The 27,995-nt window shown below is 43.9% G+C and overlaps 3 protein-coding genes across 7 annotated transcripts; 1 reads left to right on the top strand and 2 right to left on the bottom strand.

The window, feature by feature from the left end:
* gadd45ab (growth arrest and DNA-damage-inducible, alpha, b) lies at nt 1-4,622 on the bottom strand. Its single transcript, XM_056603533.1, has 4 exons — nt 2,714-4,622; nt 2,251-2,352; nt 1,853-2,066; nt 1-1,384 (listed from the first exon to the last, which is right to left on the bottom strand). The coding sequence occupies exons 1-4, from the start codon at nt 2,758-2,760 to the stop codon at nt 1,271-1,273; spliced, it is 477 nt and encodes a 158-aa protein (XP_056459508.1). The 5' UTR covers nt 2,761-4,622; the 3' UTR covers nt 1-1,270.
* On the top strand, nt 4,098-20,781 carry sec16b (SEC16 homolog B, endoplasmic reticulum export factor). 5 transcript variants are annotated; one of them, XM_056603529.1, is made up of 24 exons: nt 4,098-4,344; nt 4,872-5,132; nt 5,427-5,521; nt 5,708-5,801; nt 5,987-6,240; nt 6,666-6,799; nt 6,901-6,962; nt 7,308-7,443; nt 7,588-7,821; nt 8,353-8,450; nt 10,531-10,612; nt 10,829-10,946; nt 11,278-11,389; nt 11,625-11,730; nt 12,288-12,425; nt 12,979-13,092; nt 13,910-13,994; nt 14,097-14,214; nt 14,608-15,035; nt 15,227-15,273; nt 15,752-15,859; nt 17,219-17,311; nt 17,502-17,610; nt 18,825-20,781. In XM_056603529.1, the coding sequence occupies exons 2-23, from the start codon at nt 4,894-4,896 to the stop codon at nt 17,601-17,603; spliced, it is 2,997 nt and encodes a 998-aa protein (XP_056459504.1). In that variant the 5' UTR covers nt 4,098-4,344; nt 4,872-4,893; the 3' UTR covers nt 17,604-17,610; nt 18,825-20,781. The 5 variants fall into 5 exon arrangements, with proteins under 5 accessions (XP_056459504.1, XP_056459503.1, XP_056459506.1 ...); XM_056603528.1 differs by having other exon boundaries at nt 4,098-4,399; XM_056603531.1 differs by lacking the exon at nt 4,098-4,344 and adding an exon at nt 4,408-4,597 and having other exon boundaries at nt 13,910-13,982.
* znf648 (zinc finger protein 648) lies at nt 20,781-23,826 on the bottom strand. Its single transcript, XM_056603532.1, has 2 exons — nt 23,720-23,826; nt 20,781-23,310 (listed from the first exon to the last, which is right to left on the bottom strand). The coding sequence occupies exon 2, from the start codon at nt 23,263-23,265 to the stop codon at nt 21,787-21,789; it is 1,479 nt and encodes a 492-aa protein (XP_056459507.1). The 5' UTR covers nt 23,266-23,310; nt 23,720-23,826; the 3' UTR covers nt 20,781-21,786.
* Nucleotides 23,827-27,995: the final 4,169 nt, after the last annotated feature.

Below are 27,995 nucleotides of genomic sequence, written 5' to 3'. Positions count from 1 at the left end.
CATTGTTCTATGACCTTTCTGTAAGAGGCTTTGCCTCTGGGAAACCTGAGAAAAATCCCCCCCTTTCTCACAGAGTATTTTAGGCCCAGCTGCGAGGTCGACCTGCTATTTTTGTGAGTATGCCAACAGTCAGATTCGCTGACGCAGAAAAAAACCTATATTTGGTAAGAGTTAGTAAATTAAAGGGTGGAAAGACGCTTTGTCTTCTTAACATTAGAATATCAGGCCTCCGGTTTTTGCTTAGACCTTAAATGAACCCAACAAGACTCATGAAAAAACCAAAGAAACTTAGCATCCAAGGCAGCTGTTGGTGGTTTGTATGAATTGTGTAGGTCACCCAATTAGGCCAGAATCTTAATGCTAGTAATTACCCAGAGTTAAAAAAATAAGGATACCATTTATAGTATTAGATAACCATCTGATAATTATCGACACAAGCAAGATAAAAACAAAGCAAATCAAAACTTCACTTTAAGAACATTTTATTACATTTTTATATTATTATGGACAGGCTGGTCAGACTACTGCGCAAAATAAATACAGTTTATCCAATAAATTATTGCTTAAAAGTAGATCAATGAGATGCATGGCTCCTTTTACAGCGTGTTAAGACTTGTTTCTTAAATTATCAAAATGTCTGCTGGTCACATGAAGAAAACATTAAATTAACGTTTTTTAAGGCATCTGTTAAAAAAAACACTAAGTGTCCTTAGTGTTCAACTGGAACATTCCAGGCTGGTTCTTGGAGTCTATCAAGTTCAGCAGCTCTCTATCTGTCTCTCTCTATGTCCCTTCTCCCTCTTTGTCTCTCTCGCTCTCTCCCGCCACCTCTCGCTGTCTGCATTCCTTGAGTGTCCTTCCACGTGCGTCGTGCCAGATCACATGCTCCGGTATCCCGCAAAGACATGTGTTCCCGCAAATGCACAGTCATGCTTGCCAGATCCTGTGACTCCTTGTAAGCGCTGAGTCATCCTTCTTGGCGCGGTATCTCCGCGCTGACCCGGCGCTTTTATATTTTCCTTATTCTTTATCTCTTCCTTCGTTGGTATTCCATCCACCTGTCGCTCCTCCTCCCACCGCTATTCCTCGTTGCCCTGGAAACCGATTGCTTGAGTATTCCCGGAGACGGAAAACGGATAACGGATAACTGAGAGCTGGGACCGTTAGCCGGGGTCTAATGAAGTTTGTGTTTCGTTTCCTTCCTCCGAGGCACACTGTTTTTTGCGTGCGCACGTACATGGTGTCGTGCTGCCCTGTGTGTACGTCGCGGTCATCGGTCGGGCAGGTTGATGACAGGAAGCCACTGGTCCAGACACCGGCAGTCTTTGCAGAACGTGTTCACCTTTCCCAACGCAGGGTCCTTCCACAAAGTGGAGGGGGGATTCTGTGGAGAGCCAAACAAAGACATTTAGATACGTGACATCACAGATAAGAGTGATTACATTGACAAACTCAATGACATGACCTTGTCAACCGAAACCGAGAGAGGGTGCTGGAATTCTGTCTTACAGGAAGTAGGCAGACTAAGTATATTTTTCCTTCTGAGAAGAGGAGGGTGGAGCATGCATCACATGCCCCATGCCATGCATGCAATGCATACTGCATGGAGCATGCATTGTCTTTGATGAAACTACAAACATGAACTACAACATTGATCAGGCCCCCCTAGCATACCCCCTTGGGTGGCAAAACTCACTGCATGAAAAAGATTGCTGCAACCCCCCCCCCCCCCCTCATTATAGCACCAACAAATAACATGGAAATGGAATAGATGTTGACTAATATCCGTGACGGGAAACCATCGTGCATGTATTATACGAACAGTAGATCTGTAAGTGTTCCCCTGACTCACCGTTACTAAAACACAGTGCAGGTCTTCGGGCTCTCCCCCCAGCTTGCTCTCTCCCAAGATCTCGGCAAGGCGCCGCATGTTGCTCACTCGCACGATGTTGATGTCGTTTTCGCAGCAGAAGGCCTGGATGAGCGTGAAGTGGATCTGCAGGGCAACGTCTCCCGCGTGCTCCTCGTCCGTCGCAAGCAGACACAGGACCACGTTGTCTGGGTCCCTGTTAAAGCAGCGCGCAGACACGCACATAGGAGTCAGTAAAACACGCCTCGCCTTGGTGCGTCACCGAGGGACCAAAGCCCAGTATTTAAACATTCCACACCCGACACTGCATTCCTGAGGCTATTGTCGGGTATCATTTGCATGTTTCGTATTGGTTTATCAATGCAATTTTTTTCACTTACGCATTGAGAGATTTGGCTGCTTCGTAAACGCCGGCGGTGACGCATCCCTGGGGCAAGGCAGAGCTGAGAATCTCCTCGATTGCCTTTGACACCGTTTCCATCCTACAAGGAGAAGATGATTCTATTTTTAACATATGAGGCAGGTCGGACAATAAAAGCCAGAAGGAAAATAAACATGATCCTGCTTGTTATAACACAAGTGCTGCAACACAGTTGCCATGGATATTTGCTAACGCACTTAAACGTCCCACTACTTATTTTTCTTACTAATACGGTCTTACAATATTCGTTAAAATATGGATTAATATGCATACATCTGGTTACTAGCACACATTAAAAGTTGCTGAAGTCTTTGGGATTTCAAAAGTTCAAAACCCAAATCCCTACATCTATGTAGTGCGTAGAAATAGCAGGACAAACAAATTGCGTTCATTCCACAACATGGAATATTATAAACACATACCTTTCTGAAGAGATGCCTCCACAGGTTTCAAATGTCATATTGCACATCCGTGCTGCTGGGTGTCGATAAAGTATTCCGAGGAAAAAGTGTATCTGCAGATTGTGGAAGCCCAGTGCAACTGTCAAGCGAAACGTGTGAGACTGCAGCAAGTCGCGACTGAACACGGGACACGTTCCTGCTTCTGCTCTTCTGCTTACAAGAGGCCGTTTTTCTTGGAGCTAATTTGCATAACCTGATCTTATTGGCCATGTGTATGCCTCTTTGTTTTCAGGACACACTTTGTGTGCAACAGCGACGCCTGGTGGCAATACAACGCATTGGGATCCACAAATCAACTGCTGAACACACTAAATACATCATAGACAATGGGACAAGATAATTTATTTAGAGGGCTTAAACTCTATCCTAACACGTTATTGTGTTGTTGTATTGGGTATATTATTTTAGATGTGCTGTTGGTGTAGTTTTACTGCAAAAAGGGAAAGCTACAGAGTTTCTGTTCTTTATTCTATAACGCATAGGACTAAATACATTTAAGCATCAATAATTAAAGCAATTACATCAGCCTAGGACAAACATAAGCCTACGTTCTATACAACGATTACGTCTGAAATAGAGACATCACATTTCCTTTTTTGAGCAGCAGGGGTCTATCTGCTGACCAATTCCCATTACTATACTATATGAGCCAATTGTTATTATCTGGCAAATGGCCTTCATCGTCGATTGGCCTACTAAAAATAGATTCAAGATTCAAGATTCAAAAAGCTTTGTTAGCTCCACTAACCCTAGGAACCATGGTTTCACATAAACAGCGCCAGCCCTCTGTGAATGTAAACAGGCAGACCGGGGTTCGCCAGAGGTGACAACGCGGGTATGACCTCAGCTCACAGCGTGACGTCCCGGCGTCATCGTCGTGACGAGGTTCTACCTTGATGTTGCAGAGACGTGACCTCTTTACAAGAGGTTTTTAAGAGGTTATCTGGGGCGACGTCGTGACCGTATGTTTCCCCGCTAGACCTAGCCGTATACTTTATGTAGGCTATGGCTATTTATGAGCATCACAAAATAGTAGCTTTAATCATAACTCTTACATATATAGTTTCCAAAATGTTTATTATTTTCAAATATGCTTGAACAATAAGGTAGGTAGGCCTATGGAAAGCGCTGTAGGACATATCATATCCACGCAGTGGCTGGGAAGTTTAAGAGACAAAAAAATAAATAGAAATGGCTCAGAGGTCTGACGTCCTCAGACATCCTCTAATTGTTGGAGTTGTACGTCAAACTTATATTGAAATAGTGTGAAAGTGTGACGATGGTTGTTCCTCCTCCCGCCCGCATTTCTTTTTTCAGACAACGTGGCAAGACGACACTCCCGCCCGCTTGCTCTCACTCCCTTCAGGCGGCTTTTTTACCGGTCATTCTTTAAGTCTGTTCTCATGCGTAGTCACCAGAAAAAGAACAACGTCATGAAAATTGTCAGCATGTTGACTCTCAAAAATAAAACCACACTTTGTTTGTTTTCATTCTGGCTCTCGGTGAATCACTGCAGCTGTCAAACGCAAGGCGTGGTGCTGAACTTCTCCGGCTGGACCAGATGAGCTGAAAAGACGTGTTGTGGGATGAAGGTCAGAAACGGCGGGACACAGGGGACCTAGTGGCAGAGAGTGAATCCTGTTTATGGTCTGTATTTCATGTATCGCGTGATATCATTGTGTGCATGCGTGGGTTAACCTGGATTGGACTCTGCCGGTGAACTTTACCCCTGCCATGATGTTATCGTTTTAGCCAACTGTGGCTCCTGTATCAGTCGTTTATATTGATGTGGCAGTCGCGACTGTACTTTGACTATCACCTCCGGTGGAGCTGCAGGGCTAAACTGTGAGTAGCCGAGCGGTATATCTTTTATACACGTGTTTTCAATTTGCAGTTTAAATGATTGTCAGTTAGTTAGTCATACTTGCAAAGATAAGGGATCTCGACAGATTCGTTTAAAAGTAAAATCGCATAGGCTTACGTTATCTGTCTTGAGTTGGCCTAAAACTCCGTTATTCGCGCTCTGTCAGTAAATAACGATCGCTAGCTTCCTTCGTAAATACAAGAGAAAAACATTTGAATAAGACTCGGAAAAAACTCTGGTTGGGATTTTTCAAAGCATGAAGACGCTGTAACGCACCATGGACACCAGAGGGCGCCACGATCACCACAAGGCCCAAGGCGACGCTAGCAGGTCTCCCTACCCGGACAGGAGCCCTAAGTACCCGCCACCCGATCCGAGGGAGAGGGAGAGGTCCATGGGCTACCCAGAGGCTCATCACAGAGATTATTTCACCAGCTCCCCTCACAGACCAGAGTATAATGACCCCAGAGGACAGTATGGGGGACAGTATGGATATGATCAACAAGATCAAGCAAGGTGTGTGATGGTGTTAGCTTTTTGTTTACTTTGTCCTCTACAACAAGTTGGAAAAACGCTGGTCTAATCTTGTTAAAAACGTAAAAAATCAATTGATGGGCCTATAGCTCCTGTAGGCTACTATATGTTCCAAGTATTTTTTTTTTGTTGGAAACTTGGGTTGAGAAGCTCTTGGATTTTGGGGTATTTAGTCAATCAATTAATATATTAATATATTACAATTTAAATCAATGCGGAAATGTTTAATGTTATGAATACAATTTCACATATTGTAAACACAAGTTTGCATTCCAGGCCCGGGTACGAATACCCTCCTCAACAATGGGAATACAGAGATTATTATAATCAGTACGACCACGACCCGTACTGGGGACAGCGGAGAGGCCCAGGTATGATCGAATCTAATCTGATCGGAAATAATCTAACATAATATAACATAAATCTAACCCGATCTGATCCGATCTTGTATATAACAATGTTAGAGAATATATTGTATTCTAATCGAACATAAAACTACACTATATATTCTATTTTAATCTATCACTTTATTGCTGTTTATTTGTGTCAATTCCAAGATGGTGGGCAACATGTTTCCAATGACTCACGGCGGTACCAGGACAGGACGTATGAACAGATGCATTCTGGGTATTCCAATTCAGAATACTACAGGTCAGTATCACATTTTCACAATGTTTTTTTTATTGACAATTCTAAATAGATATTTTGTGCGCAAACAAATAACCTAAATACACAATCATGACACTTTTTTGATTTTGAAAGTAGCTCTTACACCCTCTCACATATATGCTTTGCGGCTCACCCGTTATCATCACAATCTGTGTTCTACCCATCAGGTCTGACCAGCTGACAGACCAGGGTCACTACTATGATCCCAGAGAGGTCGCAGAGCCCCCGGCCTCGACCCGGCTCTCAGAACATTCCAGAACCCCAGGCCTGCCCCTGACCAGTACCAACTCTCTGGAATATTCCAAGGCCTCAGGCTTGTCATCCAGCGGCTACGAGCTGAGCCAGTACATGAACGGAGCTGACCAGATCGATGTTGACTCTCAGTCTCTCCTTCCTCCTCCTCCTTCTTGTTTTGATCCAGGTAGACACACAGGACACAACATACAGTTAAACACTTCAGTGGTAGAGCAAGACAGTATATTTACAAAGTGGTTTGAACCACTTGTGGTTAATTCCACAAAGTGGAATTAACTCAGACTTAAAACATTTAATGGAGGATCGCTCAGAAACCAGATGAAGAAAAACAACTTAGATGCAGAATAAGAAAACCTCAGAAAGTGATTAGGGTTTTTTCGACTCCCAGCCAAAAGGTTCTGAGTTCATGCCCGAAAGGCTCACCCGAGTCTACCTTTATGTAGCATGATGATGAAAGCTTCTAAATCACACAATAATAATAAACATAAAAAATAGTAAATATAGCAGGATGCCATTGAATGAAAATATGGTAAAAAAAAAAAACGTTTGCAAATGTGTAGTGATTATTTGATTGTCCCTCTCTCTCTATAGAACCCGTTCCTGTCGCTCCTCTGAAGTACGCAATCCCTCACGCGGTGGTCAGTTTCGGTACTGCAGGCCAACTGCTCCGGGTCAGCCCGGGTTTGTCCACCAAAGAGAACCAGCTAGAGATCCACAGTCTGGAGGTAATAATCCACCATAACAGACGCGACAACTTGACAAGTGAATGAATGCCCAGCACCCAAGGTTTTATTTGAATGTCATAACGACAGTTTTTTCACTACAGGTTATTCTCGGGGAGACCCAAGAACAACAGGACTTGAGGAACTTCCCTGGGCCTTTAACCAGGTAATTGTATTGTATTTCATTCTTTAATAATTTGCCCTTGTTTGACAGTGCTTCTGTTTGATAGTGAAAGTAGAAAAAACATCTGATACAATACTTTTTTGTGTATCCTATATACTTTCCCTATATAAGGCCTACATGTTCAATAGCATCATCATCTATTAAGTTTAAAAAGATGCAACATTTTCTGTTAATTAATTTCTTGTCCACGTGTCCATTTTGTACTATTTCTAAATTATGTTTTCAATGAAAGTAGGCTTTTGCATAACAATTCAAAGTAATATTTATACGACGACATGATAACCATCAGTCTCCTCTACCTCATCTACCTCTCCACCTCACCTGAAGGGAAGACTTGCACAAAGTCGACGCTATGGAGTTCGCCCACAAGAGGGCAGCCGCGAGCTTGCGAGACGTCCCCCAGGACAGCGCCTCGGCCGCCCTCTTGTGGAAGCTGCTGATTCTGCTTTGCAGGCAGAACGGAGTGAGTGGCCCTGAGATATCGCGTGTTGATGGTTCAGCAGGGGGGGGGAACACTACACCTCCTGACTTGCCGTGAAACTGACCGAAAAACAGCTCATCTCGTCATTCTATATGACACTAATAGCCCTTTATTTACTGCCTCCAGCAAATAGTTGGATCTGATATTGCCGAGTTGCTGCTCCAGAACCCGTCCAGCGAGGAAAGGCCTGACAGCCGGGCTCCGATGCTGATTGACTTCAGCGAGGGCCCGGCCCCTGTCACGGTGCCCTGTGTTGTTGGAGACGACCTTCTCACCGGCACTGCGACCCACTCCAGTGCAGAGAGCTCGAAGGTGGCCCTGGACAAATACACATCGCTGCTATTGGCCGGGAGGAAGAAGGTGCTTGACATCACCTGCCATATGATTGGCTGTCGAAGCCCGCTAGGATGACCTCACTTCACAAACATAGCTTCAAACACCATTTGTGGAAATGTTATTTTTTAATTCCCTTTTATATGGTTGAATTATTGCCAGAACCATTGCTGATAAGATGAAGTTTAGATGTACTTTAATATCCCCATCTTGGAAATCCAGGAATTAGACCAGAAAGTGCAGGGCAGAAATAAGAGTTAAGAAATATATATATATGTATATAAATGCAATCGACGGTAAAGTCTTAAAAAAACAACAGTAATATTTCTCACTCTTAAAATGTTTCATATAATAAATAATGTTTATATCATAATGACATATTATATATTAGAAGGCTTTCTTCTAATTAAGACCTCTTCTTATAAGGTTTTGTTATCTTTCCTAGATAGTTTTGGATATTTTTTCCCTCCCCTTTCAAAGATTTAGGATTAGCGGGTTGTAAATTGAGCTAAATTTCACACACTGATTTCTGAATACTCCTCTGTTATTCTGTAATAGGAGGCTTTAGAGTCGGCCATGAACAGTGAGTTATGGGGACACGCGCTGTTTCTGGCCAGCAAGATGGACAACCGCTCCTACACCACCGTACTGAACAGGTAGACCAGTTAAGCTAGCTTTACTACTATGTAATGTAGGAGACACTTCCATCCAAGCGACTCACAGTGAATTCAGATTGGGAGCAGGTAGGGCTAGGGACATATTCCTCAGGGTGCCTAGGTTAGGCATATTCTTTGAGTAGCCGAAGGGGGACCTTGGGGATCAAAACAGACATTGGGGATCAAAAACCAGCCTCTGCACTATCCCATACTATAGCCTTATCCTTAGTAGGTTATTAAGCCGGTTAAGCTCTTGTCTGTGAAGAAGACTGCTCAAACTGTAGTGTCTATAATGAAGTAACAAGCACTCTCACGCACTGAAAAGAAAATGGTACAATTCAACCTGGATTGTTGTGTAATAATAGCATTTGGCATTCATTCTTTTAAAATAGGTCTTCGAGAAAATATAAATAGAGAACACATCCATGAAATCTGTATTGTTGTTCAATACATAACAGGGTTGCCTCCCTCTCATCCATTTATTCATTTGAAATAAGTCTTTCATTCCTTTAAAATACCAAATGACCACATTAACTATTGGTCATGCAAGGGGGTATGTGTCACATTCAAGTGACTTACTTACTGAACTTACTTCAGGATTTTAAATAAATTACTGACATTTACAACAGCACAGATTGTAAATGATCACCGGACAGGCCATTCAAAGTCCCATAAATAACAGCATTTTAACACGTTAAGCCTTCAGCACCCGGATGACAGGACTGCTTCTGAGCGCCTGGATTCTTCAGGAGTTTGTAAAAACATTACAATAAGGACCAGCGTCCAAGCACGGCTTCCGTGGGCCAGCAGAATGTCAGTCCGTGATCCTGCCTCTTGTTGGGCTGCTCCGGACTATAAATACACACAAATAAGTGATTGAGGCGTTAAATAAAGATATGTTCACACCCCCGGAGCTAGAGCAAGCCCTCTCCCTCCGGGTGAGTCCATCCGCCCCCCCTCCCCGTCCTCAAACCCCTCAAAGCACTCGGGGTGCCATGTGGGGCCTGGTGTCACTAGGACAAGGTCTGCAGCCAAGAAGCCCCTGTCATGGATATGGCGAAGCACTCATCCACAACACCGACCCTTAGATTTATACTCCGGCCAAATCACCATGTAATCCAATACGCTGACCGCCTATTCTGGCGTCCCCCTGTTCCACGTGCGGGGGCCTGCGCATGTCTGACCCACAGGGCGGACGAATGAATGCGCTGGGCGGAGGGGGTGGGAGAAAATTAAATCTGATTAAAGCAAGGGAAGGCAGTTTGTAGACACCGGCAAGAGTCAGCTTGATTTTGACATTATCTAAAAAATGTATCCAACTTATGCCTTCAGTCTCACCCCGACAACAGGTGACTAGCTAGACAGACAAGTTACAGACTTCCAATTTGTATTTTGTCAAAAATGAAATGATTTGACCGGTTTATTACAGGCCTGCAACAGCCACATACATCCAATTGTATCATTTGTTTCTTTCGGAGGATTTGATTTATTGATTGCTGTCGAGATGTACATTTTTTATATATGACAAAATAATCTTCTGAAATTAACTGCCTACCCTGGCAAGACGTTGAGTGGTTCTGAACCTGGAATTCTGCCGAGTCTGCTTTCGATGGATTTGAACATTGAAACAGGAGCTCTAGGAGTGATCAGGACATCCAGTGACCATACTTTGGCAGAGCAAAAGTGTCTGGGGCGGTTGCCAGTGTTTGGTGCTAATATTATGTGTGACTTCTGTCCCAATTTTATATAAGGAGGTGTAACATTTGAATCAACACTTTTGCGGACCAGCTGTGGGTTTTTGACAGTGTTTGCTTGTAATATCTCACTTACTATTTGCTATTTAATGATTTGAAAGACAACATAGAAAATGATACAATTATATAAATATTAAATAAGGCAACAGATCTTTCCACATACGTGTCATTAATGAGCCGGTAGGGTAAGGGCATTTTGCATTTGGGTACAAACCCCAAACTTTTGGCAGTGACACCCTTACCCCCTAACCACTATTCATTTCGACAACTTCATCCCCGGCCTGAGCGGTTATCAAGTCTCTATCGTTGACCTTGTATTTCCTCAGGTTCACCGGTCAGTTGACCTTAAGCGACCCCCTCCAAACGCTCTTCCAGCTGCTCTCTGGGAAAACTCCTGCAGTATCCACGGTAACGCCATTAACACTCACCTACCCTCTGCAACATCTTGAACATTCACACCTTCTTATAGTTTTGCCCATTTGACCTGTTTGTGTGTGTGTGTGTGTGTGTGTGTGTGTGTGTGTGTGTGTGTGTGTGTGTGTGTGTGTGTGTGTATGTGTGTGTGTGTGTGTGTGTGTGTGTGTGTGTGTGTGTGTGTGTGTGTGTGTGTGTGTGTGTATGCAGTGTTGTGGGCAGGAGAAGTGGGGGGACTGGAAGCCCCACCTGGCCGTCATGCTGGCCAATGAGACGGCGGATCCCAACGTACAGAAGAAGGCGGTTGTTGCCATGGGAGACACCCTAGGTAACGGGTGCAGAGATAAGAAAATGGGTATCATGATGATGCTACTATTACTAGTACTACCACTAGTACGACTACTAAAAGTAGTAGTACTTTTAATAGTACTACTATATAATATAGCTCTACTAAAAGTAGTACTATATTGAAATAACAATGTATCATTGTTATTTCAATGATACATTGAAATAACAATGACATACACTGCTTTGAAATGAATCGGATATTTCAAGTTAATTTCTAACGTACCAGGCCAAGATTTTCTGAGAAGAAAATGATAAAATCTGAATTGCATTATGTGTACCACTGATGGTGACAATTTGATTGTCTTGGCTAGCCTCAAGAGGTCTGCTCCACGCAGCTCACGTCTGCTACCTGACGGCCTATGTCCACTTTGGGTTCTTCACTCAAAAGACTGACCGGCTAGTTCTCCTGGGCTCCAGCCACAGGTGAGCCACGATGGGCACTTCCCGGAGCCACAGAAACACAACACAAAATGACCTTCACGTCACAAACATACATTCAAATACAACATTTTATGTTGTTATAGAAGCTATCTCTTCTTGATTTATATGATAAAGGTTATCATGCTAACTTTAAAGTTACTGTCAAAAGCTAAGAGTTTGTTGCTGGTTACTCCGTAGGCTAACTTGAAAAGGTAACAGTTTGTTTGTTTCTCTTTAGATTGTCCTTTTCAAAGTTTGCCCAGAATGCGGCCATTCAGTGCACAGAGGTATTTGAATACAGCCAAAATCTAGGAGGAAAACATTTTTCTATTCCAACATTTCAGGTAATATTCAAATCAAAATCCCCCCTTATTTTTTTGCTTTGTGTTTAAGTGCTTAAGAAGTGAAACAACTTTATTAAAATAATGTGTTTATTAATATTATACATTATATTACATTTTTTAATTACTGTTTAACCATATTAAGTAGTTTCATAATTTGAAAATGCTAATGCCGAATATTAAGAAAGAGTGTTGGTCATACATTTGTTTATACATGAGAGCTGGAGGCCTCCCTACTGTACACTTTACTGTAAATAGAAATGTGACACCCTGAAAGACCACTGACCTCACTCTTACATTTTGGGAACACTGGAATGTTCATGAATATGTTATTGGTCCTATTAACTTTTTTAAGCTTTCACTATAAAAAGGCAGCACAAAGCTACCACCAAAATCTGTATTTAACACATTTGAAATAGAAACCGTTGAAATAATAAATGTTTTAAACACACGGTTTGAGTCCGGAGTGTCAGAATGTTGTCGGAGGACATGGTGTGTGCAAGACCGTCAAGGGACTATAATTAACCCTGTGAGACTCTGAAACCCTGTGCTGTGGACAGGTGTATAAGTTGCTGTACGCCACCAGGCTGCTGGACTGGGGCCTTGCATCGCAGGCATACCATTACTGCGAGCTGATTGGTCAGAGCATCCTAAGACATAATGAGCCCCAGCTCGTCCTGACCGGGGAGGTTATCAAGGTATAAGAATGACAGAAATACCCTAAAGGTGATGCATTGGTATGTGTGCATGTATACAGTATATTTATGGCATTTATATAGCTTTACCTTTTATTAAGATTATTTTTATATTGGTCTGTTTTGTCAAAGTCTTATGGTGGTGGGTCACATCATAATGGATTGTGATATATCGTTACGTAGCATATTGCTGGGTATAACATATCATAGCGTTACATTTCATTGTGTTATGCATCGTTACTTTTCGGAAACCATTTCGGAACGTATCTTACCGAAACAAATCATAAACTTTTGTTTGAGAACCTCTTGTATTGTAATGTATTGTCTTGCTCTCGTGACCTTTTTTGTGAACATACGTAACGTATCATAACCTGTTGAATCGGAACGCATTTATAAGGTATCGTAACCTTTTGTTTACGAATGTATTGCATCATAAGGTAGTGTATCTTATGGTATCATAACCTTTTGTTTTGAAACATATTCTATCGTAATATATCGTGAAGTTTCTCTTTCGGAACATATTATATCATAACGTTGTTGTGTTTCTCCCTGCCAGTTGGCTGACAGGCTGAAGCACTGCGAGGGCCAGTTGAGCGGCGAGTCCTGTGGGGGAGCTACATGTGACCCCAGCTGGCTGCAACAGCTGCGTCTCAGGCTCCAAGGCTTGCAGGTCACGACCCCCTGGGGCCCTTCAGCATGCCACGACATGCCATGCCCACAGTCCAGCCTCCCTCCCCTATAGTCCTTCCTCACCTCCCCACTGCCTCCACTGCCTTCCTCACAGTCCTTCCTCCCTCCCCCATACTCTCTCTCTCTCTCTCTCTCTCTCTCTCTCTCTCTCTCTCTCTCTCTCTCTCTCTCTCTCTCTGTCTCTCTCTGTCTCTCTCTCTCTCTGTCTCTCTGTCTCTCTGTCTCTCTCTCTCTCTCTCTCTCTCTCTCTCTCTCTCTCTCTCTCTCTCTCTCTCTCTCTCTCTCTCTCTCTCTCTCTCTCTCTGTCTCTCTCTCTCTCTCGCTCTCTCTCTCTCTGTCTCTCTGTCCCTCTGTCCCTCTCTCTGTCTCTCTCTCTCTGTCTCTCTCTCTTTACAATTTATTCTAAATATTATTAAAAACATTTGTTATCATATATGTTTCCGAGCCTTGGCTGGCTTCTATTCTATTCTATTCTAGTCTATCCTACATTTGTTCTGTTTGGGTTCAGGACAATAATCTCCTCTTCTATTGTAGTCTATTCTATACTTGTCCATATTGTAGTCTAGTATGCCACAGTTATTTATTATATCCATGTTTAATCTTGGTCATTATGGTGGTAATTACAATTGGTTTGTTAGTAGTAACTATTTAAGCTTTACAAGATCATGATGCTTTTACCAGAATCAATTAAAAGTTAGCTATAGATATACAATATGAATTCATTGATTTCATCCAATGACCCCGCCCTCTTGTGTTAAATAACATGCTGACTCACATTCTCCTGTGATTCTCCAAAGACGGGAAATGATGACAGCATGGGAGCCTATCTGCCCCCAGTTGATGGGAGCACCCGGGCCAATCAGGACACAGGTACACCACCAGGTAACGATTAACGACGTCCAACATGACGTTATTAAGGTGATAACATTCAGCTGTTATCACCTAAAGCTAATTAAGGCACCCCATTTTTGGTTGTCTTCCCAGAGGATTACCCCCGCTATGAGCGAGGGACAGAAGGAGGGGAAGGAGGAGCAGAGACCACAGGCCGGGCTGGTGGAGCCATGCAACCACCCACAGACGAGTGGGAGCCTCAGGACCCGGGGTAAACGACTTGATATGGGTCACAGGACCTGGGCTGTCCAATAGGCTTGAGCCTTTCAAGTTCTCACTCTATCCATGTTACCATAGTAACCATCAACTATAATAAATACAATCTTCTCAATGATCTACTATTTCTATACACAGATATTATATCTAGTTGGCTCTAACATGGCAAATATATCCTTTAACATTTTTTTTAAATATATCCAAGAATATATTACTATTGGTGTCTTTTTTAATAATAATAATTTAATTAATTTGATTTGACCATTATCATTACCATTATTACTCATATTATGAGATATTATTCATAATCATATTATTACCATACTATGTGCCATAGCACTGCTCTACTCTGACTGACAACACTCTGTTCTGGTCTCTCTCTCTCTAGGTTCCAGGCTAATGCTCCACCTTCTCCATCGCAGCCCTACACTCCTCCACCTCCAGCACAGCCCTATGCTCCTCCACCACCAGCTTATCCTCACGCTCCCCCACCTCAACCAGAGCTCTATGCTCCCCCACCTCAACCAGAGCTCTATGCTCCTCCACCTCAACCAGAGCTCTATGCTCCCCCACCTCAACCAGAGCTCTATGCTCCTCCACCTCAACCAGAGCTCTATGCTCCCCCACCTCAACCAGAGCTCTATGCTCCCCCACCTCAACCAGAGCTCTATGCTCCTCCACCTCAACCAGAGCTCTATGCTCCTCCACCTCAACCAGAGCTCTTTGCTCCTCCACCTCCAGCTGCTAGCGGAGCCGTTGACCAACAGCTCGGTTATTATCACTCAAATGCCGCCCAGGTCATCACACCGTCCACAGGTGCTAACTGCTAGTACATACCAGTAATATATACCGTGATACTTTCACGGAGCTAACGCATGTTGAAATGCTTACAGTCACAAAGCCATCAAATGTTGTACTGCTGAAAATCCCAAATCTTGGGTTTATGATGTTGATCTGTGCGACAATAGGGGTTTGACATTGTGAGATTGTCTTTGTTTTTCTTATAGGGTTCCTGCCGATGGTTCCTCTGGAGAATGTGTCCGGAGAAAACTTGGTGAGGGATGGGCTTTCCAAACGGTTGTTGTCTGAAGGAAAGAGCATAGTCACAAAGAGATGGCTGCTCTGTAGAGCGAATTCTCCCCAGTGTAGTGGTTTGGTGTCCGCATCAGGGGGCTAAATAGGTGACAGGATATTCACCCCTAGCCTAGCCACATAACCTAACCCTGAGATCCAGCCCGTAGGAACCCCTAACCATCACTCCAACCCTAGAACCGGAAAACCAAACCCTAAAACCCAACCAATAGAAACCCCTGACCCTTACTTACCCAACCTAGAACTGACCACCAAACCCTTAAACCAAACCCATAGGAACCGTTAACCCTTGAACCAAATACAAACCCTCAAACCCCACCAATAAAACCCCTATTAGGTTGGACCTTCACTCTCTGGACCTTGGGTTTTATTGTCTGTATAGATGTTGAGAAGGGACCCAGCTCACGATAGATTGTGATGGGGTGCTTGTCTAATTTGAGGTGGGGTATCAGGTGAACGGCAACAGGGACGAGACGTGGCCTGGGGTTCCACAGGCAACGACTGCAGAGGAGACGGCTACAGAACCAGCCGACACCAAACAACCAGATGTGAGTGATGATTTAATGATCTGTTTCACAAGGGCACAACACGCTGACAAACATGCAGCCACATACTGTAAGCCACGCCCCCAGTCCACACCCCTATCTATTGTTATGTCACTTTGATAAAACGAATGTAATACAATGCAAGACAACTTTATTAATCCCACTAGGGGCAATTAGTTTGAGCAGCTTGAATACAGACACTAACATACAAACAACAAATACACATACACAACTACGGAGCATTTAGTAGTCGAATTGCAGAGGGGATGAACGACTTGGAATGGCGGTTTGTTCTGCAAGCAGGTAAAGCGTAGCGACGCCCTGATGGCAATAGAGAGAATTCACTTTTAAGAACATGACCAGAAGAAGCCAAAATACCGGCTGCTTTCTTAATGATTTGCCGATTGCAAAAAGAACTCAAGTCCCTTTGTTTAACTCTGGTGATCTTAGAACAGATGTTGACAATACTGTTCAGGCTGTTTCTGTCTTTTACTGTGAGGCTGTGAAACCAGCAGATAAAAGAAAAGCTCAGGAGACTCTCAATAGAAGATTGATAAAAACGACAGAGGATGACAGGACTTACAGAAAAGGAATTTAGTTTGCGGAGAAGGTGAATTCTCTGTTGCCCTCGCTTCACAATAGCCTCAGTGGTAACACTTAAAGTGATCATCGAAAATAGTACCCTGATATTTATAAGATGTAACTATTTCCACACTTTCCTTATGTATGATACACTCTTTGGCTGTATTTCTGTTCCGTCTAAAATCAATGATCAGTTCCTTGGTTTTAGATACATTTAAGTCCAAGAAGTTATCATCACACCAAGAAATAAAATCAGTGAGAGCATTCCCGTGGTCTGATTCTGAGCCTTGGAGAAGGGACAGTAACGCGGTATCGTCAGAAAATTTGACCAAATAGCTGCTGCCCTCCTGACTACTCCTGCATCCGTCAGTATACATAATAAAGAGTAAGGGCGAAAGGACACACCCTTGTGGCGAGCCTGTGGACATAATTAGAGAATCTGAGAAACGGACATTTACAGACACTCTCTGCACACTGCACAAATCCATAATGCAATCTGATGAGGTAATTTAAAATCACTTAGCAACCTTTCTATTAAAAGATGCGGCTGCATCGTGTTGAATGCCGATGAAACGTCTGCGAACAAGAGCCTGACATGGGCTTGCGGCTTTTCTAAATGTTTGTACAAGTTATTGAGTATTAAAAGCTTTGCGTCCTCAACACCTCTCCCTGACTGGTAAGCAAATTGAAGTGGAGCAAGTTTTTCGTCCACAATAGATAAAACAAGGTTTTTCAAAATGTTCTCTCAGCGCGTCAGTGTTTCATTCTTTATCCCCACAGGGCAGCAAGGCAGGCTGGTTCAGTAGATGGTTCAAATCCAAGCCCAACAATGAACAGAAGGAGATGTCAGATCAAGCCAAACCCTCTCAAACAGTAAGGATAAAGCCCATTGATTATTTGTATCAATCCTTCGGTGTGCTTCCTTTATTAATTTATAATTTCGTGATTTGATTTCATGAAATGTTTTTGCATTCATTATTTATTTATTTCTTTATTATTATTATCTATTAATCAGTTAATACGTGTAACAATCCACAGTTAATAAAGATCTTTTCTGATTAAGGCGTCAGAAACCCCTGCCCCACCCGGGGGCTCCTACGACTGGGCTCAACACCAACGCGGCTTCAATCCCGGCCCACCGTCCACCGGCATGACTCCTCCATAAAGCACAGGTACCTACCAGCCCCAGAACCTTTACTTATCGCCACAAAATAGTCTGCAACAGTTTTATAACAATTCTTTTTTTGATTTAGTTGCACCAACCATATTGTGTCTTGTCTGGTCCTGGGCTGGAAGGGTGGTGGTGTCTGTTCCATGGTGGTGGTGTCTGGTCCATGGTGGTGGGTGGTGGTGTCAGGACTGGGCTGGAAGGGTGGTGGTGTCTGGTCCATGGTGGTGGGTGGTGGTGTCTGGTCCATGGTTGTGGGTGGTGGTTTCTGGTCCATGGTGGTGGGGTGGTGGTGTCAGGACTGGGCTGGAAGGGTGGTGGTGTCTGGTCCATAGTGGTGGGTGGTGGTGTCTGGTCCATGGTGGAGGGTGGTGGTGTCTGGTCCATGGTGGTGTGTGGTGGTGTCTGGTCCATGGTGGTGTGTGGTGGTGTCTGGTCCATGGTGGTGTGTGGTGGTGTCTGGTCCATGGTGGAGGGTGGTGGTGTCTGGTCCATGGTGGTGTGTGGTGGTGTCTGGTCCATGGTGGTGGGGTGGTGTCTGGTCCATGGTGGTGGGTGGTGGTGTCTGGTCCATGGTGGTGTGTGGTGTTGTCTGGTCCATGGTGGTGGGGTGGTGGTGTCTGGTCTGGGGTGGTGGGGTGGTACGTTGGTGGGGTGGTGGTGTCTGGTTCTGGGGTGGTGGGTTGGTGGGGTGGTGGTGTCTGGTTCTGGGGTGGTGGGGTGGTGGTGTCTGGTTCTGGGGTGGTGCGTTGGTGGGGTGGTGGTGTCTGGTTCTGGGGTGGGGGCCGGTGGGGTGCTGGTGTTTGGTCCTCTGGTGTCTGGTCCTGGGGGGTCTGTTGCGTGCATTCAAAGAATTTCTGAGTGTATCATTAAGTCATACTAAGAGTTATATTTATACTTAGTTAACAGCAAATGACGTCCAACCGAATCAAGCGGGAAACGGTCTAATCATAGTGTCTAATTACATCTCAAGTTTATCTGGACTAGTGTCTGACGAGGACATTTTCATCTAACCGTACGAACATTAAACCTCCCGTCTAAATATATCGCTGTGTTTCTAATACGCCAGCAAATAATGTTTCTGTTGATTAAAAAGACTTTTAACAGTAATGGAAGTCAAAAATGTGTCCAGCCAAAAACGTGACATATCTGCTGATATGTGTTACAGTTCCAAGACTCATTTTGACCCATGGTTTGTATGTTCTTTTGTGTTCCAAGGGCCCCTTTGACCTTCACCAGTAAGGAACATGGGAACGCTGCATCTTGGATGGGAAGGGCCCAGCACCAACGACCGGCCCCACAACCCTCCCCTCCCCTCCACCAAGTAGGGCTTTTTTTGGATGACCTTTGAAACTCCCTGTTCTTGCGCACCTTGGCAGCACAAACCGTTACAGAAATACACGCGCAAGCCAGTCATGGAAGAAACTTTTCATGTCAATGTCGCCACTCACAACTCACAAGTCACAAGTCGTGACATTGCCCCAAAACAGCTGAAAGTATTATACTTCCGGAAAAGCTTATGTCTGCCTATGAGCATCATGCATGTATTTTGGGTCTCGTTCATATAGACCAAGAAGGAGGAGCAGTATTTGTGAATGAAGACATAATTCCTGACAAGGTATTTTTATATAGACAACAGATGTTGACAACATGAGACCGTAATCCTACATTGAGTAGTTTTCCAGGATGATTTGGCTTGAAAATAGTGTTGTTGGATGTAAATCTTCTTCCAATTACCATGTCTGACTTGGAACTCATCTGAGGTTGAGAGCTAGAGATGTATTGAGGAATTTGCTGGACTTGCTACACTTAATTTTGTTAACGTTTTTTATCAACTTAAAGATGCCCACCTCTTATTTAATAAGAGTTGAGGGTTATACCACAATCATAAATAGTTCAATGCTTTGTTTTCTTGTCATCATCAGATCACGTTCAAATCATTAGAAAACAAAAGTGTAACAAATAAACCTGTAATGTTCTTGATTATTTATTTTGAGAAGAAGAGGGTAGACTGCATATAATTGTGTCGTAATAAAGTTTTTCTTTGTACGGGATGTTGTCGTCATTCTCTGTCAAGTGGAATACATTTGAAGCAATTTGGAGAAAACAGCAATCCAGTTAAGGTAAGTAATCCAATCAATTTATTGAGGGTCGCTTTGTCGGAACATTTGATCTTTTGATTGCCTAAAAAATAGCAGCCCGTAGCTTTAAGAGGGAAATACTGTGTGCTGTCTCAGTCAACGGTGCAACACATGGGGACAGTCCGGGGGGCCGGGGGGCCGGGGCTTGGATGGCCCTCTGTCTGGCCCCCAACCAGTACCCTTGATTTATCCGTTAATCCCGTCTTTGCATTGTTAGGCTTGCATCTGATATGTTCAAGATACAAACATTTTAGACCATCAACCCACAGAGACAACATCTCCAATGTGGCCTACCAAAGTTTACCAATTTGTAACAGTGTTTAAATGTTAATGTCTGAGATTGAAATAGGATATATTGTTAAACTACTACAATGTTTTATTGTTGAGTGTTCACAGGGGTGTGACGTCAATGAGAGCAGCACTAATTCAATTCAGCGAATAAAAATACGGTTTTAAAAAGACTTGGGCCATAACTGAAATTCCATGTAAGGCTTTACACTTTGAGTTCTGTGACTGGCAACATGGCAGGTGCCATCTCCATTTACCACGAGTCGGCAGGACGGAATGGCAGCCGGACACACTGGCTCTGAGATGAAGCATAGTCGGGCAAACATCTTCGCGAGGAATATGGGCCGGCCCTTCTTTTGGATGTGTCCTAAAGCAGGGGGTCCTGAAGGGGGGATCCATCAGATAGGTTGACATTATCATGTTGAGAAAAGTTAGAAAATGAAAGCTGCAATCAGCAATTGTTGCGCACCCTACTTTGTTTTAATTAAATTGGGATTTGATTGTATCGCACGGCTCTCATGCATTCGGTGGGCAATGACACTCAATCAAAACATAATTGAATCAAAACAAAGGCGGCGAGCCAAAATGTCTGATTGCAGCTTTAACATAATCTATATTGTTGAACATTATAGTAGTGCCTCCTTCAGTTTTCAAAAATACCAATAATTATTCTTTGAGAGGAAAACCTTAACATTATTGCAATTGTAATTATAATGATCAAAGAAACAGGCAGGACATGTAGGAATAATTGCATACATATTATATTATAATATATATATTATAATATTATATATTTATATGTATATGGATGTTACAACTTTTTTGTTACTGCATGCTTGGACCAGTTGTGGTCTTGACCCACTATTGCATGGTACCCCAGCTTCTTCAACCAGCACACATGTTCCGACAGTTCACCATCCAAGATGCCAAACAGTTAGTGTTACACTTTTTAAGCTGGGGGACATTAAATGGATATGGATATTCGCAGGCCTATGTTGTTATTCTACAGGCATTCAAAGAGATGTGGTCCAATATTATTCAGTATTATCTTTGCGATTATTATGTTTTTTTAATTGATCAATCTAGACTTATTGAGAAAAGGCTTTATGCTTTATACATTAACAAAATGAGGTAAAACATTTATCGTTTAGGAAAATTAGATGAACTGGCATTTGTCAGTTTCAAAACCATTGTGTTGTAATGATTTTATTGACTTAACACTTGTGTGATGTGTTGTAATCCAAAACACATGAAGACTTCAACAGGAATCCAGAACATTACTGCGCACCTAGGAATACGCTTGCAATGTCATTGTACAAAACACAACTCCACCGCTTTAAATAATAATAATAATAATATTGCTAACAAATATCAAACAAATTCCCTCTTCACTTATTTACAGTACCCTGTGTCTATAGGATGAGGTCAAACAAGTAAGCATGTGTGTGTTAAGTTGAAGTGAATAACGTGTTTTTATGTACACACAGACAAATGTCGAAGACTGCCGAAGAAAATCCCTGAAGGCAGCATTGTGACAACCTGGGATTCGACTTAAGTGCTCGGCATGGGTCTATAAGTTTGACATCATGCATTCAACATCACACATTCACATCATTCAACGTACGAGACCTTAATGTGTCATCTAAATAAAACACCACAGAGGCTTCGGTTGCATTCAGTTACGGAGAGGACTGAGGCTGAGAGGGGGAAGAGACAGAGCGTGGGGGAGACCTGCGCTGTCTAACCCCCTATCAGACGCCCTCCTCGTGCGTCAACCTGTGCTCCATGAGCTTGGCCGCGCATTTGAAGGACTTGTTGCACTCGGTGCACACGAAGATCATCCCGCCGCAGCTCTGCTCCTGGTGGGCCTTGAGCGACGCCGGCTGGCCGAAGTGCATGCCGCAGCCGCTGCAGCTGTGCACCCGCTCCCCGACGTGCACGTAGCGGTGGCGCGCCAGCCGCGACGCCATGGCGAACGCCACGCCGCAGTCCTCGCACTTGTGGGGCCGCGCGTTGCTGTGGATTGCCTGGTGCTCCAGCAGGTTGGAGCTCTTGGTGAAGCTCTTGGGGCACACCGCACACGCGAAGGGCCGCACGCCGCGGTGGATCTTCTGGTGCTCCGCCATGCGGCTGGCCAGGGCGAACAGCTTGCCGCAGTCCAGGCAGCAGTAGGGCTTGTCGCCCAGGTGCTTGCGCTCGTGCCGCTTCAGCGACAGCGGCTTGTTGAACGTCTTGCCGCACTCGGCGCACGGGAAGGGCTTGTCGTTGGTGTGCATGTTGCGCTCGTGCTTGCGCAGGTCCGACGAGCGCACAAAGTCCTTGCCGCAGGTGTCGCAGGCATACGGCTTCTCGCCCGTGTGCGTGCGGATGTGCTTGCGGTAGTCCGACGACCAGATGTAGGTCTTGACGCAGAAGGGGCAGTGGTAGGGCCTCTCGCCCGTGTGCAGCCGCTTGTGCTGCTGCAGGGTGCCCTGGTGGGAGTAGGCCTTGCCGCAGACGTCGCACTCGTGCGGCTTGCGGCCCGTGTGCGTCTCCAGGTGGCTCTGCAGGTTGCAGAACTTCTTGAAGGCCCAGTGGCAGCGCGTGCACTTGAAGCGCCGCTGCTCGTTGTCGATGTCCACGCCACGCTTCTTCATCGCCGCAAAGATGCGCGGCACCTTGCCGTCGGCGCAGGAGTCGAAGAACATGGAGTCCTTGTTGGCCGTGTGCTCCTTGTGGAGCTCGCTCGCCGTCCCTTCCAGGACGCCGTCCCCGCGGCCTCCTCCTCCTCCATCGCCGGCGGCGGCGGCGCCAGCGTCTGATGGGTCGGCCGTCGCCGCCTTCTGACTGGGCGGGGTGTCACCGGGCTGCGGCTCAGCAGCTTTGGCGTCGCCGTTTCCCGCTTCCCGTTGTGTCTTGGCGTGAGCGGCGGGGAGGTCGTCAGGGCAGGCGAGCAGGTCGGAGCTGTAGTGTTTGTTCTGGCCACAACGGGCCTTTTCGTCGCCATAGGACAACTCGGCTAACCTCTCCGCCAGGTTCCACTTGGGGGTCTGGGGGTTGAGGTAGAACACCCCGGGGTCGCTGGGGTCGGCGTGACCCCTGAACCTACTGAGAGAGGCTTTCTGCTTGTCCTGGTGTTTCCGGATGCTTCTCTTGGAGATGAACTTACTGGCCGTCAGCTGGTCACTGGTAAGGGTGGACGTTTCTTCAGCCATTCTTGGTTTCACGGTCGGCCTTATGTCCAGCTGCATTGATCAGAATATCGCAGGGAACGGTTCTCCTATTGTGAAGTATAACTGAGGGAAACACAAGCAGCCAATCAGTCAGGGTGGATGTACGGTATGTACAGTGTTCATGTACTGTATTGAATTACATTGATGGTACTCCAAGTATGAGTGAATCTACATTTTATATAGTACAGCATATATTTGCATACGTTTTGAGTAACGATGCACAATTGATGTATATATATATATATATATATATACATATATATAAATAGAGGGAGATATGAAGACAAATACAGCAGTAGATAATTTACATCAAACACATTTTATAAATATATGTTTATAAATGACATACATTAAATAGTTAGACACACACACGCACACACAATATATTGATTATAGATTGCACCACTGATTTCAAACCAAATGTTGTTTTCTCAACTATACAGAAGACAGTGCAGTGAAGCGGAACTCTTACCTCCATGCTCTGCTAGGCCAAGTCCGACGGATCAGCGCTCCACCACTCGAGTCGTTCAGCCGAAGGACTCGTGGGCGGAGCCCGAGGCGACACTGGAGAAGACGTCTGGAGACAGCGGTGTTCCCGCAGCCGTCAGCAAGAACTCACCCTTGCACATTTGTCCGACCACACGTGGCCAAAACATTGGTTGTGTGAGGCATTGTGGATGACACGAATATGTCATGAAAGTTCATAGAGAAATGTGTGACGTAAAAACAACAATGCCATAGTTTGGGGGACAAATTCGTTAGAGTCACTCTTGGTATTCATTTGTATCGGCTTTAACAAAATAAACATGCTTATAGGCAATTTTTCATAAAATCCCCATCGAATTCTGCCTATGCAAACAATTGAAATAAGAGATTTTGCCAAGTAGTGCTATGAGGTCATAACTTTAATTCGATTCACTGGTTTCTCTTCATTTGCTTAAACGTTAACCAACATATAGGCCTAGCATACGTCTCTGTATGTAGGCTGTCCTATAACTCAAATAAAGTGGCTGAGAATAAAGTATTGCGCGTTGTCACGTCCTAAATCGCACACCGATATAATACCCATTACAGACAGCAGAGGGCGTTGTCGCCCACTGTTTCATTTCACTATCCACTGGCAAACTGACGACAGGCATTCCAGGGTCAAACTTGTAGAGACTGATGCGACCCCTTGGAAAGACGGTTTATTTTGAGTTGGAGGCGCTCAGGAACAGAACACACAGGGCGCATATCCGAGAATATGATGCCTGATTAAAGGCATCATATTCATCATATGAGCCTACATTATAAAGCAATTCAAAGAATCCGACCAGAGGTGGTGTAAGAAGGCCTATGTCACGTGTTTGTTTCTATTCTATCACAACTTTGATTGAGAAGTTAATGCTACACACGTCTTGGTACATTTATGTTGCGTGTCCATTTAATGCGTCTTTCAGCACCACACACTTTCAGAAACAAAATGATCTGCACACGTTAGATAAGGAGGAAAACGAAACACTGACACAATTCTTCAAAGTTTTCTACACAATTATCATTGAGCGCGTCAATCGAACAGTCAGTACAGGCCGTGCTCTTCATACTCTCGCATAGGCATGTTCCTTGACGTCAGAGATAAGCTGTGGCCTACCCTTCCCTCTGTGCAAACCCACGCGTCTCTAAGGAAGTATTTTTTTGTCACCACCGAGCTGGAACACAACACTCACATTAAAACTTTGCGTTGTTTGTCATTTTGTTATCTGTCCGACAATCAGATGACTTAAAATATACGAAATACTTTGCTAAGAGTAGGCCTACTATACTAAGAGTTTTTACGCCAACTTGGGACTGTAAAGGACAAAAAAATTAAAGACAAAGTAGTCAGATGTAACTTTATTGGATCTTTAATTAAATAATAAGGGCAAGAAAGGTCTAAGCCTACTTCGATTTCAAATATAGGCCTAGACTAGATCTGTATCAGTGGCATCTTGCTCTATAATTTGCTGTGTCATGTCTGGTCTGTTTGGGGGGCGAGGGGGAGAAGTGAATAATTGGAAACATACCGTTGGGAACGAATTCAGTCCTTTATGTAGGCCTGTAGGCTGTACATGAAGAGTACGAAATGTGAAGTGGCCATGTTGGGATACGAATGGGGTTCCTATTGTACATTAGACTTGTTTGATTAAGCCGTCTACTCGTCTGGATGTCTTCTTGCCACTGATCATTAAAGGCACTCTATGCTATATGTATTTGTTAAAGTAGGTGTTAAATAGCTCTTTATTCCGACAGCCATCACTGATTACTCTGATTGTTATTATACAACTGATTGTTATTCATTGTTTGGTCAGTCACCATTCCCTCCCCTCTGCAGTACAGCTATTTTATTTTTTCCAGGTGTCCCGGTCCCATGTTATCTAATCCAGAGAGAGAACTCTACAAAGGCCGGTCCTCTCTGTGCATTCATGGACAGGCAGCAGGATTTCAGTGTTGACCGACATGGCGGAACAGGCAAAACTAACGATTCTAGCGCTCCCAGGAACAACCACCAAACATCAATAGAGAAAAACACAAACTGTTAAAGAAAATAAAGAAGGAAAAAAATGTGTGCAGCCTCGACCAGCCCCAGAGTCTAATTCTGGCTGCTCAACCAGCCCCAGAGTCTAATTCTGGCTGTTCAAAGCAGCCCTCATCGACACACACTACCGCAGTCATATTGCTAATAAAGAGGTTCGGCCCGGAATTCCTGTTAAACCATGGCACAAGACAAGTTGGATTCTGCCCTTGTGTGATCATGCTTCCGTGTATTTTCCCTGTCATGCTCTTCCTAGATTGTAATTAGGCAAGTTGAGCCAAGTCACAAACAACACTACCAAACGGGTTATTTTCAATTTGTTCAATATTTGCCTACAGAAAGAGAAAAGGTCTGTGCATTGTGTCGTTGGGGCAGGACAGTCAAGCAGTGAGCCATTTGGTTCTGTTTGAACACAATGATGCTGTTGGTCCGGCTTTACTGGGATTTTATTGCGGAAGCAGAGTTGATCTTGTAGGCCGTGATCTTTCACAACACTTTAATAAACCAGTATGACCTCCTCTCTTGTATTCAATAATGAATCTGAATTAATAGTAAGAAAAGATACAAGTGTCGGATGACTCGTAAATAGTAAAAGTAAATAATAGTTGTCTGGAAAATCAGCAAAGCAAGTCAATGCCTAATTTAGGAACCAGCAGTTGTACTCTGTTAAAGCAGTACAACACAGAGCCTGGGGCGAAAACTGAAAGAGGAGAGTTATTGTATTGTTTCCTACTGTTACGGAGATATCTTACTGAAGAGAAACTAGTGAGCGGATGAAGCTTTCAGAAGGGGATTTGAATAACTGTATTTACACAAACTTTTACTGCAACCTTTATTTGTCGACTGCTACCGGCAGAGTTTGTGTCCGGGCTGGCCAATTATTCACATACACTTTTTGAACTCCAGCAACATGATTAGAGAAACAACTAATGAAGCAAGAAAAAGGTGAAGTGAAGCCTATCTGAAGTTAGACTTTAGATATTATTCTTAAGTGATTTGTGAGACTAGTCAACAGCTACATCCCAATCAAAAGGTAATGATAATCGCAGTAGGCCTAAAGTAAATAATAAGTGGATTTGTATTCAGATCATTCCTTCGCCAATCTAAAGAGCTTATAATCAATTACCTAATTTCCCCTACTCACAAGATGGCGGCACCTGGTCCTAAAATATGCACTGGACGGGCAAAATAATATCTAATAATAATATCTCCTTCGGTTTGGTTCTCAAACACACCAAACCGTCGTTACGACCCTTTCTTATACAAATCACACAGCTCAAAACAATAGTATATGTATTCAATGTTTTGGTAGATATTGGTCACACAGAGAGAGAGAGAGAGTAGGTTTGTTCTGATCTTTTTTTGATCAGTGAGGGATTAGCAGCCAGACGCGGATTATTGCATTCTAGTCACCTGAGGATGCAGCCTAGGGGCCCAAGTCCTCAAATGGGCCCTGGATTGGCCAGACTATTTAAAAAAATAAAATCATAAACAGAATGAATCCCCTTGTCCATTGAATGCGATATTCTGCACAAATTGGATTTGACCAGCCTCATTAAGGAGTTCTCTGTCAGAAAAATTTCTAATGAGTAAGAATAAGTATTTATGATTGTGCTGCTGTGCTGCTTGTATTGCTGTTATTATGTCCTGCTACTATGTTTATTGTCTATGTTTTAGTCAAGTATTGCCCAGCAGTTCGATTTGTGTCTCATTAGCTGCTTTCAGACACATGTGTATGTCCTGATATTCTCCTCATGGGCCATATGGCTGAACAACATATCCTGTCATTGTACCCTGAAATTCCCCTGAAAAAAGACATAGTATAGTATTTTCTCTGGAGGAAATGTAAATGACATTATGTGTGAATAGAAAGTCGATATTTCTCACACCCCGTGAGTAGGCGTGTTTATGACGATTCGGTCTGCATTTGCATGTCATTGATTGGCACCCTAAATGATAATCAGCCTGTTGCCTTTTGTTCTAATGGTTAAAACATATTTGCATTTTGGCACTGCTCTTCAGAGTCATTCTTTTCTTTTTGTGGGTCTATACCAGTGTTTCCCAAACTTTTCTTCTGGGGACCCATTGTTTTTAAATTTCGAACGATCGCGACCCAATTCACAATCAGCCTTATCTATAAAATCATGAGAAGAACAAATTTGTGCATAAATGAATATTCCTGAACGTTTTTACTGCC

This window comes from Gadus chalcogrammus, chromosome 12 (assembly GCF_026213295.1).
Source record: "Gadus chalcogrammus isolate NIFS_2021 chromosome 12, NIFS_Gcha_1.0, whole genome shotgun sequence".
NCBI lineage: Eukaryota > Metazoa > Chordata > Actinopteri > Gadiformes > Gadidae > Gadus > Gadus chalcogrammus.
The sequence above is the reverse complement of the archived record's forward strand: the minus strand, read 5'-3'. Positions and strand labels throughout refer to the sequence as shown.